The sequence below is a fragment of the Cetorhinus maximus genome, chromosome 3 (genome assembly GCF_964194155.1).
Source record: "Cetorhinus maximus chromosome 3, sCetMax3.hap1.1, whole genome shotgun sequence".
Taxonomy (NCBI): Eukaryota; Metazoa; Chordata; class Chondrichthyes; order Lamniformes; family Cetorhinidae; genus Cetorhinus; species Cetorhinus maximus.
Window position 1 is genome coordinate 176014669 of NC_135881.1, and position 16322 is coordinate 176030990.

Consider the following 16322-nt stretch of genomic DNA (forward strand, 5'->3'; position numbering starts at 1 on the left):
ATTAGAAAATACACCAGCAAAATTGAGGCTCCAAAGGGACAGAAGATCAAAAGAAATAGGGTAGCAATTTTAGCCCACACTGTCGGGGAAGAACAATCCTCTTCTCACCCAAATATGGATGCTAATTCTATTTTAAAGGGGCTCAATTAGGGCTGCATTGGCTGCTTCTGCTGGGACATGCCCATATCGCAACAGGGTGAAATTGAGGGGGCATTTTAACTGGGAGCAGATCTTAGGCAGGTGAGACACGAGTCAAAAGTCAACCCTCCCTGAGCAATACCAATTTGAAGCCTGGGCTATTCTCACCCCTGGGTCTCAAACTGTCCAGCTGAAACAGGTATAAAGAGACCGTCAGCCAGCTAGGTTTGAGGCAGTTCAGAGGTCACCTACCAGCTCGCATTTAAGCTGTGGTGGGAGTGATTATTTTCAGCAGGGGGTTGAAAAGTGGGGGAGCCTAAAACAGCAAAGGCTCAACTTTCTGTGTGTGCCCTCAGGAACACTTTTCTTTCTGACACCAGGGGGATAAGTTTACCTCCCTTCTTAGGGCTTCAACTTATTCCCTGGTGGACCCTATTGTTCAGTTGGCAGTTGAAGTGCCATCAAGGTCCTAACAGTGTCAAGAGAGTCTGTCTTGCATTAATGAGGCTCCTGCCTGAGTCGCGCAGGTGCCTTTACTGCTTAACAAAAGGGGTCCAGTTAAGGTGTTGTGGAGAACAGGACGGTAAGTTTTCAGAGACAATTTTAACTGCACAGGCACCACATTCCTTCCAGGCAGGGTGGGTAAAAATTGCCAAGCTATTTCTTATGATCTTCAGTCTCCTTGGAGTCTCAGCAATTTTGCAGTTGCGTTTTCTAGTGCTTCCCATGAAACTACTTGCGTAGACATAAGTTCACTGTTCTCAGCAATTCAAAAATCTGGAACATGTCTCCTGTAAAACTTCTTGTCAAGGAAACAAAGTTCAATTCTGGGAATCTTTCTTCATAAATTAGTCTTTTTAAATCTTATGATTATAAGTTATTTTGAAACTAGGGGTCCCAAAATTGCACGCGATATTCCAGTTATGGCCTTTTCAAGCATTTGTTCAAGGTCATAACAATCTCTTTCTACTTGTAATCAACTGTAACCGAATGAATATTACTACTTGATTAACCCCATTATGTTTATATATAGAACAAGACTAAGTGACAAGACACTCTGTCAAGGTTCAGGTGATGTCAATTACAGAGATTTTGATCTTGGTTTATTAACAGTCATCTAACCCAAATGTGAATAGAATAGACAAGCTGGAATTGTTCTCCCTAGAGCAGAGAAGATAAAGGAGAGATAAAAGCAAAGAACTGCGGATGCTGGAAATCCAAAACAAAAACAGAAACAGAAATACCCGGAAAAACTCAGCAGGTCTGGCAGCATCGGCGGAGAAGAGCGCAGTTGACGTTTCGAGTCCTCATGAGAGAGATTTAATTAAAGTCCTTTAAATTATAAAAGATTTTGATAGAGTAGCTATAAAGAAATTATTCCATTGATAAAGAGGGCTGGTAAATAGGGGACAGATTTAAGATAAGGGTCAAAAGAACATTAGAGGGAACATGAGGGATTTTTTTTTTCTCCCCCCACACCACAAGATTTTATAATCTGGAATGCACTGCCTGAAAAGGTGATGGAAGCAGATATGTTAAATAAAATTATGTGCAATATACAGCACTGAAACAAGTCATTAATCCCAGCTGGTCAATGCTGGAAGTTATGCTTCACACGAGCCTCTTCCCCCTTCTCATCTAACCTATCAGCATAACCTTCTATTCCTTTCTCCCTTGCTTCTTTATCTATTCTACTCTTTCCAGCAACATCTCCTTCAGCTAGCAAGTTCCATATTCTAACCACTCTCTAGGTAAAGTTTCTCCTAACTTCCCGATTGGGTTTATTAATGACCATCTTATATTTATAGCCCCCAAGTTTGGTATCTACATCTAGCCTGTCAAACTTTTTCATAATCTCAAATTCCTTTAATCAGCTCAACTCTAGCCTTCTCTTTTCCAGAAAACAGTCCCAGACTTTTCAACATTTCCTAATAAGTATAACCTCATAGGTTCTGGTATAATCTCTAATTTTTTTTTTTACACCTTCTCTAGTACCACTAAATCTTTTTTATAAAATGAATGCCAGAACGGTGAACAGTACTCAAACTGGAAGTCCAACATAGGCTCTGTACAAATTTAACATAGCTTCTCTGTGTTTCAGTTGGCAAATGCACTCTAGTTTTATTCTAGACTTGTGCTGTTTTTCCTTTAAGTTGCCATGACAGACACTGACAGCGCACTCTAAATACCTTGTGCATGGAGGTAGCATTTTACTAAAGGATTAATGATGTAATTGCAAACTACAAAATAACAGAGAGAAAAAAAATCAAAGTATATTTTGCAACTGGGTTTACACCAGTAACATTAGTGGGGTGGAATCGATCTACAACCATTAAGGGGACCAGTTTTAAAATTAACTTTATGAATTTATAAAGAAGCTCAAACAAACATGCGTGTAATATATAGTCACATTAGAACAGCTTTATCATATAATAGAAAACACATCCTACACCTAGTTCCAGATTCCCACTGCACTTTGTGTGAACAAGTGCTTCCTGACATTAAGCCTGAATGACCTGGCTTTAAATTTAAGCATATGCCCACTTGTCCTGGACTCATCCCACCAGGGTAAAATACTTTCTCTCCATCAACTCTCTTTTCGTAATTTTAAATACTTTGATCAGGCCTAAACTAAGCAACCTGTACCATTTCAACTGGGTCACACACAGTGAATAAGATAGGTAGAGACGATACTGATTGGTCTCCTTTTCTTTCAGCTCCAAAAGCAAAAAAAATCCTTCCATTTATGCAGCAACTTTCACAACATAGGCATGTAAGACAACAAAATTTGCACATAGCAATGTTCCAGGAGCGAAGACTGGCAGACCTACGAGGGACACCTCTACTCGGGCAGTGGGCTGAGTTTGAAAAAATCCAGGGGTGATCACAGGAAAACTGTAAGCTCATTGGTTCATGAGAAGCTGCTGTTAGAGAGTGTGTTTAAATAGCTTAAAGCTAGAAAAACATATCATTTATAAAATATTAGCTTCTTGGATTTCGGTATGGAACACTAGCAATAGGGAAGTAAAGCTAAATCAAGTCAAAGTGAACTAAAGTAATAAAGTAAACCAAAGTAAGATAAAATTAGCATAAATGTAGTAAAGTTACTAGTGATTTATTCTACTTACTCTAAGTGTAAAAAATAATTTTTAGAGTTACTGGATGGCAGGTCAGCTCAGCCAAGCAGAGTGCACATCCTGCAGTATGTGTGAAGTCGTGAACGCACCCTGTGTCCCTGACAAACATATCTACAGAAGTGTCACCAGCTTCATAAGCTTGAGCTCTGGATTTCGGAACTTGAGCGGTGGCTGGAGTCACTATTGTGCATCCGCGAGGCTGAGGGCTACGTGGATAGCACATTTAAGGAGGTGGTCACACTGTACGCAGGTCAGAAGTGTGCAGCCAGAGGGAATGGGTGACCACCAGGCAGTCTAAGAGAACCAGGCAGGTAGTGCAGGATTCCTGAGTCTATCCTGCTTGCTGATCGGTTTTCCATTTTGGATGCTGATGAGGGCGATGGTTCCTCAGGGGAGTGCAGCCAGAGCCAAGCCTGTGGCATTATGGGCGGCTTAACTGTAGAGTGGAGGAGGAAGAAGAATGGAAAGGCAATAGTGATAGGGGATTCAATAGTCAGGTGATCAGATATGTGTTTCTGCGGTAGTAAATGTGACTTCAGGATGGTGTGTTGCCTCCCTGGTGCCAGGGTCAAGGATAACACGGAGTGGCTGCAGGACATCCTTCGGGGGGAGGGTCAGCCAGAAGTCATGGTCCACATTGGTACCAACGACATAAGTAGGAAGAGGGATGAGGTCCTGAAAACAGATTTCAGGGGCTTAAGGGAGGAAATTAAAAAGCAGGACCTCAAGAGCAGTAATCTCAGGATTACTCCCAGTGCCACGTGCTAGTGAGCATTGGAACAGGAGGATTGATCGATTAAATATTTGGCCGGAGAACTGGTGTAGGAGGGAGGGCATCAGATTTCTGAGGCATTGGGACTGGTTCTGGGGCAGGTGAGACTTGTACAAGCCGGACCGGTTACATCTTAACAGGACGGGGACTGATATACTCACAGGGAGATTTGCTCATGCTGTTGGGGTGGGTTTAAACAAGCTTAGGGGGTGGGAACCTGAGGGGTGGCCCAAATTGGAAGGAAGTAAAGTTGGTAACAGGAAGTAGTTGTGAAACTAGAAGGCAGGAGAAACAAAGCAGAGTATTGAGTATGCTTCAAATGCAGAATATCAAAAAGACCAAGATAAGGGCACTCTGCTTGAATGCGTGCACATTCACAAGAAGGTAGATGATCTAAATGCACAAATAGATGTAAATGGTTATGATTTGATTGCCATTACAGAAACATGGCTGCATGGTGACCAAGACTGGGAACTGAATATTCAAGGATATTCGACGTTTAGGAAGGACAGTCAAGAAGGGAAAGGAGTTGGAGTTGCGCTGATAATAAGGGATGGGATCTCAGATCAGAAGAACAATGTGTGGAATCTGTTTGGGTGGAGCTAAGAAACAGCAAAGGGCAGCAGACATTGGTTGGAGTTGTTTATAGGTCACCAAGTAGTAATGGTAATGTGGGGCACGGTATTAATCAGGAGATGAGAGAAGCATGGGCAATACAGTAATCATGAGTGACTTCAATCTGCACGCAGACTGGGTAAACCAATTGAGCATTAATGCTGTGGAAGACGAGTTTCTGGAGTGTGTTAGGACAGTATGTTTTCTGGACAGTATGTTGAGGAGCCGACTAAAGGACAGGCTATTTTAGATCTAGTATTATGTAATGAAAAAAGGCTAATTAATATTCAAGTTGTAAAAGAACCTTTAGGGATGAGTGACCACAGCATGATAGAATTTTACATTATGTTTGAAAGTGAGGTGGTTCACTCTGAAGTAAGGCTGTTGAAGTTGATTGAAAGGAAATTATGAAGGCATTAGGGACAAATTGACTGAGGTGGATTGGGAAAATACATTAAAAGATATGACTGTACGTAGACAATGGATAGTCTTCATAGAACTATTACATAGGTTTTGAGTACAGGAGTTGTGAAGTCTTGCTTCAATTGTACAGAAGCTTGGTTAGACCACACCTGGAGTACTGTGTGCAGTTTCGGTCCCCATACTCTCAAAAAGAATATTATTGCCAGAGAGCGAGTGCAACGAAGGTTCACCAGAATTGTTCCGGCAATGGTGGAACTGTCTTATGATGAGACATATGGGCAAACTGGGCCTGTATTTGCTAGAGTTTCGAAGAATGAAAGGTGATCTCATTGAAACTCACAAAATACTTAAAAGCATAGACAGGATAGATGCAGATAAGATGTTTCCTCGGTTGAAAAGTTACATGACTTTTCCTTTTAATGCCTCTTTAGTTTCAATCAGCTGATTCTTCAGTTCTTCTGTCTCCTTCTTGTATCTTTTGGTTTCCTCCTGGAACATTGAACATTGTTGAGTTTTTTCTACCAACTGTTTCTTCAGTTGGTTCAGAGTGGTACTGCGTTTGTATCACAATTAACTCATCCGGAGCCCTTACTCTTGAATTTAACTTAAATCTTTGTATAATCACCAATGGCTTAGGCTGAAAATGTGTCTTCACGAGGTCTACTAGCTCTTTAAAAGATCTGGAATTGGGCACGTTCGGGGCAGTCAGATTACAGATGGGGTTATATGTCTTGCTCCCTCAGACACTTCGAAGAATTGCTTTCTGCTTCTCTTCCACTGTTATTTAATTCGCCATAAAATAGAAACCTAAGTACTGACTTCCATGGACGAGTCATAGGAGTCGATTCTGCTGAAGAGTGGTATGACTGGTGATTATACTTTTCTTTCGTTTCCTTAAAAACTGATATGCTCACATTCGCGAGGTGAGATACAACATCAGACCTATTTGTCCTTGTTGCCAATTGTAATAAACTTGGTGTACCAGACAGATTTCTTTGTTAGAAACAGTAAACTTTATTTACAGAGCACCTAATGAAGCTACATGCTTGAACCAGGTCCACCACTAGAAAGCTATGCCCCTAAGGTTACTTGAAAAGTTTTACTTACAATCACTACAGACAGCAACTGAAATGATACTTCACTCACTTTTAGACTGAAGTTAAGTGCCAAGATTATGTGCTCAAATACCTGTAAAATGGCTTGAACCCTCTACCTTATCACCCAGAGTGGAAGGAAGTGTTATTGCTGGGCTTGAGGGCATTTGACAATGATGGTTTTTGCTTGGTTTAGATATGCAGTACCAATCCACAGAGATCAAGCTGTAAAATTAGTGTCAATTAGAAAATGCAGTTTAGCATTCTTATCTTCAGGAATGGAGCAGAAATGAGACACAAATAGATCTATAACACTTTGGGTGCAATCTTCCATTCTTGGCAGGTGTCTGGCTTGCTGCCTGAAACAGTGGCAAGATGCGCGCTGACTTTGAGGAGGAAGTATCTTCCGTATCTTCTGTCCATCAGGCAGTTAAGTGGACAGCGTCAGGCCTTCCTCCAGACTGAAGACCCTGGTAGACGACTTCCCGCCCACCAAGAGCTACCGGCGAATCCCTTGGCAGTGCCACAGAGGACGCCTTGGCTGCTGCCAGAACAACACCCCCTGGAGTCCCAGGATCACAGAGGGACCCAGGGAAAAGGTGCTATTGAGGGCGGGGTTCTCACGGGATGGGGGCATGAGGATAGGGGGGCCATGGAGGTCAGCAGCAACAGCAGGAGGGTGGCCGTCAGCCGCAACTCCCCTGTCCCATGTCCTCGATCATGCACAGATTGAGGGAGCCCTCCACCACCACCCAATTTCAGCTGACATGCAACCTGAACAGTTTTACCAGCTACATGTCTACAGGCCTGCCCGGAGCTGGGAAGATTGCAGCAGAAGCGGGAAGAGGCCCTTAAGTGGTCTGTAACTGGCCACTTAAGGGAATCAAGTAGAGGCACGGACAGTACCCTGGGCCTTCCCACCCAGAGCTTAATACAAGTGGAGGCAGGAAGGCACCAGGTATCAGTCCCGACGCCAAGCCGCCAAATTCTCAGGCCCGCATGCCTCCTTCCTTACCTCCTGCAGGGGCAGAAGGTTCCGGCCTGTATAAGAATCAAGTATTTTATTGCACAGAAAGAGGCTAGTGAGTTCATCACAGCTGTGCTGACTCCCTTAGAGCTAACTTACACAATCCCATTCTCCTGTCCTTTCCTTTATTTGTTTTGTCCCAAATGTTTTAAAGGCTGGCATGGATTTTTCTTGACCCACAATTTTTTAAGCATTTATAAAATCCATTACTAATTCCTGAAAGTCAGTTTTTCACCATAACCCCACACATTCTTTTGAATTTTTTTTTAAATTTCCCCTCGCCATCTCCTAAATTTGATCGGATTTTCTATTGCAATGTTAACCTTGGATTTTTACCTTCTGCTTTTTTTAGTCTTACTTTAATATATGTATCCATACAACTCCAGCTTTTGCACTCTCAGCTTTTACTTCTTGTGCGATTATGTCTAGATCGTACCTTAATCATCTGGAGCATGAAGACGTCCCATTTTTTGTTGCAGTTTTAATTTCTAATGTTTATTTCCTGTTTGTTTGGGCTATTTCCTTTCTTCTCTCATTCAATTTAGTTTAATTCTACTCAAATAATGTATACACAGTGTTTCCTCTCATTTTCAACTTTTACATCAAAACAAATCAAATTCTGTTTGCTCTCTTCTTAGAGTGTTCCCCTGTCCATAAATTACTTTCTTGCCCCATGTCATTAGTTTGAATTCAGTTTTGTGCTACCTATTTCATTGTTGGGCCAAAGTCATAATAACCAAAACAAGCATCCTAGAAGACACTGGGTGGAATCGTCCCAGGTTTGCATAAAGTGTGGTAGCGGGCAGGGAAAAAAGTCATTTTTCCCCACACCAGCCCCACCCCCAGCCGCAATGGCGGGTTCTCGTGTCATATCAGCCCATTCCCACCTTATTAATTATGCAACCACAGGAGACACAGTCTCACTGGCAGGTAGCCTCCGATTTGCCCGCCACGCAGTTACCTCGCCGCTTCCTCACGCAGGGCGCCATATTTAAGCCACGTGCATACTTCTCAATACTTGCACCTCAGGAGGGCACCGCTGAAGACATGGCTCCAAGAGCCAAGAAGAGTGCAGCCCTCGATTCAGTGACTCATCCCTGGGATGCCTCCTGGACACTGTGCAGGCCTGCCACGATGTCCTTTACCCATGCTCTAGTTGCAGGAGGCCCATCAGTCTCACCACTCTGACTTGGGAGGCAGTGGCAGAGGAGGTCAGTACCAATGCCGCACACAATAAGTTGACCATCCAGTGCAGAAAACGAATAAATGATCTCATCCGTGCTGCCAGCATAAGGCAACCATCTTATCATTCTAAACTCTCACTCGCAAGATTGTCCATCCAATGCAGATTGAGGACAAATGATCTCATCCATGCAGCCAGGGTAAAGCAACCATCTCATCACTCTAAACTCACACACTAAAGCCCATCACACATTCATTGGTAACTCACTCACTGTTAGCTCAAGGGACATCACCAGTCTCTCTCTCACATATACCCTCACATCTCCATCTGCCCTCATGTCCTCTGGAGACTGCCTCCTCAGCCCTAACTATCTTGAGGCCATTTGCACAGATCAACATGTGCCCCCACTCACCATGGGATACCCTACTTCCCCAGTACAGCCCTCACAAAGCAGCCTCTTCCCTTGCCTGAGGCCACTTCTCCCCCTTCCCCAAGCAAGCCCTAGCCCTGCAGCCATTCAAAAGCCATACCAACCTTATAGCTGGTCTGGTAGGTAGAGACCTGCCCGTAAGCTCCCCTAAAATGATGTGGTGCTGCCTGCGAAGCCTGGCACTGATGACTGCGGGTGCTGACCGAAGCAAGGCAGGCAAACAAACTTTGAAGTCCCAAGTGAAGTACAGCCAGGTGCAAGTTGCTTATGGCCAGTGTGGGGGGATGATTCCGACAAGCAGGGTTTATAATGATATGTTCAAGTATTGAAATTAGGTTCCCAACGTGCAGCGGCGGGGAACGCAGTCCACCATTGACGGGTGAAGTGGATGATTGCAAGCTTGTTTCACGATGGCGTGAAACCAATTTTTGGCCATGTCACCATATCGTTCCCCGGCCCGCCATGATGCCCAGTGCCTACGGGGCCAGAAAATTCCGGCCACTGTAAAAATTCCACCTCTTCTTTAATACTTAACATTATTCTTGCTGCAATCAAGCTTTGAAAATTAAAGTTATCCATTATCATTATAGTTTCTCTGCATTTGTTTATCATATTTGTCCATGTTCCTTTTCACTGTCCAACACTACAATATACTCCTAAAATATTTCCATTCTTATTAATTAACTCTAATCCAAATAACTTCACGTTTTGCACCATTTCCAATATCATTTCTATGTTTCTGTGCTACAACTCAAACTTTGATTAATATTGCCACCCTCCTGCTTTATTTCTGACTCAATCCCTGCTACATATTTTTAACCAGGATTGTTCAATCCTTGATCCTGCTTTAGCTTAAGCTGCATCTGTTAATTAAATTTAAACCCATCATTTTTTGCTGGACTTAAGCAGTGTCCTGTTGACTTGATAAAGTGCATGTGGGCTACTGAATAAGATGTCAAATTCCTTAATGTGAAAGGGCCTTTCTTTAAAATAAAAATTTCTTTCAGAGGAGTAAATCAATAACCATCATTCAGAAGTAACTAGGATACCTGTTCATTCACTTAAAATATAGGTTCACTTTTGTTTTGGTGATTTGACCCAATCAGAATTAATTTCTCAAAACATTTCAGGGAAAATTATAAGTTTACATTTTTGATTTGAAAGTTGCTTTTAATGAACGACAAGATCTACAATAATTCTAGTTTTTGCGGGTGATGTCTTGTGTGACACGACAACATGTAATGTGATGCCAATAGCCCCAATATTACATTTATTAGCTTATAGCTCATGTAGTGGAGCCAAATGGGTTTGTGACACTGTCGAAGGAAGGAGCAGTAACACCACTACACATGGAGTCTAGGGCAGTAATGTCAATGGTGAGTGCACGCTACCCAGGAACAATTATTTAAGAATTATTCCAACAGCAAGATGTTATTTCAAGGTTGTAATTTAGTCTTAAAGTTTAGATAACAGAATATAAGAAAGTAAGAAATAGGAGCAGAAGTAGGCGATTAGGCTATTTGAGCCTGCTCTACCATTCAATACAATCATGACAAATCTTCTCCCTCCACTCCACCTTTTCAACCACACCCTTATCCCTTAATTCCCTTAGTTCTTAGTTGTTCAGTTTTAGGTCCCAACCTTCAAGAGATCATGTATATACCTTAATTCAATTAGATGCAATGCCACAGATTGGTGAGATGTGGGATGATGACCTGTGACATTCTGTTCAGCACATGGTTAAGGCCAGCAACATGGCAAAAGCCAAGCCCTTTCCCATGAGGGGAAAGATATGTCACTACTAAGCCACTCTAATGTGCCCCTGGTAGCTAGCTTCAGAACCGCACTGATGAAGGCCTCAGAAGAGGTTATCCACCTGACCTCTCAGCCATAGATGCTGTATGGCTTTGGAGAACCAACTGAAGAGACAGAGAGAATAAATCTGAAAACAGATTGCAGCCCTTGCATTTACTCCCAAATACTCATTAATGAAAAAGCATTATTAAAATTCCAATTTATATTTCAGTAAAACAATGACAAAAAATGAAGTTTATAATGTCACTGACACAGCAACTCACATGTTCCTTCTTCTTAGATCCAGGAATTGGAGGAAGTGATGCAGCCTTCGATCTAAGATAGAAACCAAAGATAAACTCTTAGATCATTACACCAATTTAATATAGAAATTTCAGCAGGGGCCATTCAGTCTGTGATGTTCATGTTACTTCTGAATGAAGGAGCTAACTATTATAATGCCATTTCACTGCTCTTCCCTTGTATTTTTAACATTCTTCCTTTTCAAACACTTATCCAATGTCCTTTCAAATATTATTCAAATTTCTTGACTGAACCTTTAGAACCCCCAAGGACAGGAACAGCAGCAGGGGGACTCAAAAATATTGGTGCCCAGTGCTTTGTCAATTTCATGGCGCCATTCAAGAGGTGAGTAATTGTCCTTGGCATATACCCCTTCCATCTTCAGGAGCAGCATGCACCCTGAGGATATTTAGGTGGCATGTATGGTGTAGGGTGCAAGCCCTGTGACCTGTCCAAAGAATTGGGGGTGGCACTCACTTCGCCAGAACGTTTCAGGTCATCGAACCTTTTCTGGCATTGGATCCAGGATCTCACGTGTTTCATTTCTGCCGCTCACAGTAGCAGCAATCTCCAAGCAAGCCTGCTTAGTCTCAGATGGTGGCCTCCTATGGCCACCCTCTGGGAATAGAACCTTCCTCCTCTCCCTCATGGCCTCCAACAGGACATTGAGGTCAATGACACATGGAGCAGCCCTGCCCCAATGGCTAGTCCTCCAGCTCTCCTGCATTATCTCAATTCCCTTCATCATCTCATTTGCCCTTGGATGAGTTGAAGGCTTTGGCACAGTTTTTTTCAGGGCAACCTGCAGCCTCAGTAATGGCTGCTGTGGGAGGTCTAAATGAGTCCCACACTTAATCCGGCTTGTCTCCATTCCAGCCCTCACTGGTTCTAATTGGACAATGAAGGACTCACCCCCCAAGAAAATCTGAACTTTAATCAATATCCTACTGGGGTGGCGGGGGTGGGTGTGTGGTCTCTGATACAAAAAACAGACTTGGCTCCTGTTCCCCACCTCCCAGGTCAAAATTCAGCCCACTGTCTCAATAGTCACCAGAAGTAAAGCATTTCATACTCTAATAAGCCTCAAAGTTACAAAAGAAAACCTTCTGACCGCCCTACAGTGACAAACTTGAGCCAAATCTCATGACCAGTCTGAACGATATAGAATCAATGGAGAAAATAAAAAAAGGAATTGCAAGGGTGATACCGAAACTAAGAGAGTACAATGATCAGGAAAGATGGCAGAGTGGGGTTCTTTTCTCTAGAAAAGAGAAGACAGAGCAGTGATCTGATAGTGATCTTTAAAATTATGCAGGGGTTCAATAGGGTAGACAAGGAAAGGGTGTTTCAACTTGAGGGAAAGTCCAAAACTAGGAGCCATAAATGTGAGATATTCCAACAAGGAATTCAAGAGAAACTTCTTTACTTGAAGTGTTGAGCATGTGGAACTCAATACCACGTGGAGTATGTTTGCCAAGAATAGCAGAGTTTGAGGGGAGCTGGATAGGTACACAAGGGAGGACAGAATAGAAGGTTATGTTGATAGCATGAGATGAAGTAAGATGGACTTGAGTATGAAAATAACCAGCCATAAGCTGTGAAGATGAGTCTGCCCAATTTGAGACCAAAAAGCCTATTGTGATCTGGTGCCATTGTCACAACACTGGGACTAGACAACATACACATCTCCCTGTAGGAAATGATTTCATGGTGATTGCACCTCTATAACATAATATGCAATGGGCTACTTAAAATTTCCACAATCTAGGGGTTTGTTGTTCCATCTTGTGCTCAATGATGGACAATCAATCATTCACCTAAAGCTGCTCTAAATGAAAGGCCACAGAAGAGGAATCCCCTTCCATGTTATTTTCCTCCTTAGAATCCCTTTTTTGCAATGCTTTAACTTGTCTGAGTAACCCTGGCCTTCCTCTGGCTGGGATCCATTCCCCAATATTTCACCAGATTAGTTTGGATATTTAGGATAATCCCAACAAATGCAACATTAGAACTAGCTTGCAATTAAATTGGGTAAATACCAATTAGTGTGGGTATAAATTAAGGAACTTCCATTAAAAAAAATGATTGGCTTAAAATAGTACACAAGCAGGGCTATCTTTACCCATTAGATCTTCTCAGGTATGATTTACTGAAAATCAGTTCACCATAGGGTAACTTCTTAAATTTATCTCTGCCCACAGCCACATAGTATCCTCCATTTTCAAGTTCAGTGCCATCATTGATGGACCTTCCATCCAATGTATGAAGCCTAGAAGACATTAAGTAGAAACATCAAATTATCATAGGGAGATGACATGTGTTTATTTATTATGATTTTGCATAATACAAACTTGTTCAAAATTTGGCTGAAGTTAATAGTGAAATAAATACAGTAATGACTACAATTTTTATGAATTTGCAGGATTACAAATGCAACCTAGAGCGTGCAATAACAGCCTCATCATTCAGCTGCTGTACATTCAGTTAGTTTGCTGTGTTATCACTGAAAGTTTGGAAATAATAGTGGTAGAATTCTGATGAAGGTTGATTAAAATGTACTCACAACCCATAAGTTAGGCTGTACTGTCAGCTGCTAAAAACACATTCAAAAAACAGTGACAAATCTGCAGAAATATGGTGCACAATGATATTTTTCTACAAAGTCCATGAGTGAAATCGTCCCAGATTTGAACTAAGTGCAGTAGTGGGTGGGTAAAACGACGTTTTACCCGCCGGCCGCAATGACAGCTTTTCCTGCCATATCGTCCCAAACCCGCTGCATCCATTATGCATTCCCGGGAAGCACGCCGTTTCCATGGTGGGCGGGCGGGCTCTAATCCTCCCACCACGCCATCACCCCACTGCTTCATCACGCCGGGCGCCATATTTAAGGTACAGCCGCACATACCCCTCTCAGAGCTTCCAACCCACGGCTGTTTCAAAGAAGACATGGCCCTGGAAGGCATAAAGACTGCAGCCCCCAGGTTCAAAGACATCTCCCTCCAGAATCTTTTGGATGCAGTGGAGACCCGCCGTGTTGTCCTCTACCCTTGCTCTGGCCACAGGATGGGCAGCAACATCAGCAATCCGCTTGGGAGGTGGTGGCAGCGGTGGTCAGCACCAACGCCCTGCAAAACAGGACAGCCACCCAGTGCTGCAAGAGGACGGATGATCTCCTCCATTCCGCAGGGTAAGTCACTCTTCTCATCGTTCTCAACTCACACACTCACAAACCCATCACCCGTCCACAGGGTCCTCACACACTGCTAGTTCAAGGGACATCACACACACCTTCATTTGCTCTCATCCCATCCATGGGACCACTCACCACCCACACCTGCCAGGCATACTTATCATCTGGCCCTGCAGGGGGGATCCGCTTATACTCTCTCCACCTCTGTTCAGGACAAGATGGCACACAAGAGGGAGAGGTCGCAGACTGGTGGAGAAATGCCTGAAATCAAGGTCCTCACAGACTTTGAAAATTGAGTCATCCAGCTGGCCAGCGACAAACTGGGCCATTCCTGTGCTGACGGCGAGATCGGCACTGCTCTACCAAGTGAGGATCCAACAGTGCAACATCCATCAGACAACCATGCTGTGAGTGATGTGTCCTGTTCCACTACCATGCATGCACTAATTATCTCTCCTTGCTTTCACAGGCGCATCTGGGAAACAGCCAACGGAGTCCATGACCCAGGGTGTCCAATCAAGCCCCAAAGAAACCTCTGAAGGGGAATCTGAAGGTACCCTCCTTGATGTTCCATCACAGCGCTCACCCATACCCTCCACCAGCACAGAGACAGGTACCTCAGTGGGACCTAGCTTTAGAGTAGCCTCAGGATCACAATTTGGTGATTTTTTTTTCCAAAGCAGCCTATGAAAAGCTGAAAGCAGTTCTAATAAATGAACCCATGTTGACTGCCCCTGACTTTTCCAAACCTTTTTAAATGGTGGCTGACACTAGTGACTTGGGAGTAGGTGTAGTTCTATTACAAGATGATAAATTAGGGATAGGGAAGCCAGTGGGATACTTTACTAAGAAACTAAATCAATATCAGAGGAAGTACTCTACAGTCGAAAAGGAAACTCTAGCATTGTTGTTGTCTTTTCAACACTTTTAAGTTTATGCCCGACACAGTAACAAGGAAACACTAATCTACACCGACCATAATCCGTTGGCATTCATTGAGAAGTTTAAAACTCGAAATGCGAGTCTGTTTAGCTGAAGTCTATTGTTTCAACCATTCAGTGTAAAGATTGTTCACATTGCCGGTAAAGATAATGTGATTGCGGATGCATTGTCCCGGGTGTAAGTTACTGAAATGAGTTAATACTTATGATTGCATAAGGGGGAAGGATGGATGAATGAGTGTAAGTCTCGTGTTTGTTGCCTATGTATCACATACCCTGCGATGAAACGCATTTTTTAAATGGCGTTTCATTTTTTTAAGGGTGGAGGCAAGTAAAGAACATATTTCTATTTTTTCTTGGACTGTGGCTTTAAAAGCTAACATGGCTGCAGTTTAAAAAGAGATGTTCACTGGAGCAGAAAGAAGAAAATCTACAATGTTGCTATTATGGAACAGTGTGTGCAAGGTTGGACAGAATGGTGCTGGAAATGAGACCTGGTTTAAGAGGGAACTGCCCAGCAACAGTGTTTTGATTGGCTCGTGACCAAGTGGCCAGGTTCTGTGTGAGGATAGTGTAGTAGATCAGCTCCTAGCCTGAAAAGAGGAAAGGCCCGAAACCTCGCTCTCTCCTGTGATTTGTAACACTCTAGTAATCCTGCCATAGTAGCTAGCTGGCTATTCCTCGCATCACTGTATCCTGCTTTCTTTGAGAAACCCCTGTCAAGAAGAAAAGTGGGGAAATCACTAGTAGATACATTAAAATCAAGTTTCAACCGGAGAACCACAGACTGCAAGTGCTGGGAGACCACCTTTGTGTCAGCCACAACAACTTGCAAGGAATTTGGAAGAAAGCAATCAAAGTCAGCCTATTTAAACCTGAACTTTGGATTGGTGTGATTGAACTGTTTAATCTCACCCTTAAAATCCATGTTTTGTGTGTCTTATGTGTGTGTTTGTGTTTGTGTATAGGGGTTAAGATGGTTTAAGTTATAGAGTTAAAAGTTAGCAGTTCATATTTCTTTCTTTTTGCCACTGGTTAAAGTCAATTTGTTTAAAAGTTATTTACTTGTTAAGTTTACAGACCTGCTACTCGTATTCTGTTAACCTAAATTAAACAGTTAGGTAGAATTGGGGCAATTGGTGGTCTAATTAAGCTTTTCACATTTATCTCAGCTCGAGGGGCAGTAGGGTTTGAAATTAAAGCGCACTATCCCCAGTGAGTCATGACAAAGTTTGGGTTTTTTATGATTTTTTTTAAAATAAAAAAATGTTT

General features: G+C 42.8%; 1 protein-coding gene across 1 annotated transcript in view; it reads right to left on the reverse strand.

The window, feature by feature from the left end:
* The window catches only part of LOC144674353 (doublecortin domain-containing protein 2-like), a 240731-nt gene that overhangs the window by 172106 nt on the left and 52303 nt on the right, over window positions 1-16322 (reverse strand). Inside the window, exons 5-6 of the mRNA XM_078535740.1 lie at window positions 13039-13185; window positions 10898-10949 (exon numbers count right to left, since the gene is read on the reverse strand). Of these exons, the coding sequence (XP_078391866.1) occupies window positions 10898-10949; window positions 13039-13185 (199 nt within the window). The remainder of the gene's footprint in view (window positions 1-10897; window positions 10950-13038; window positions 13186-16322) is intronic.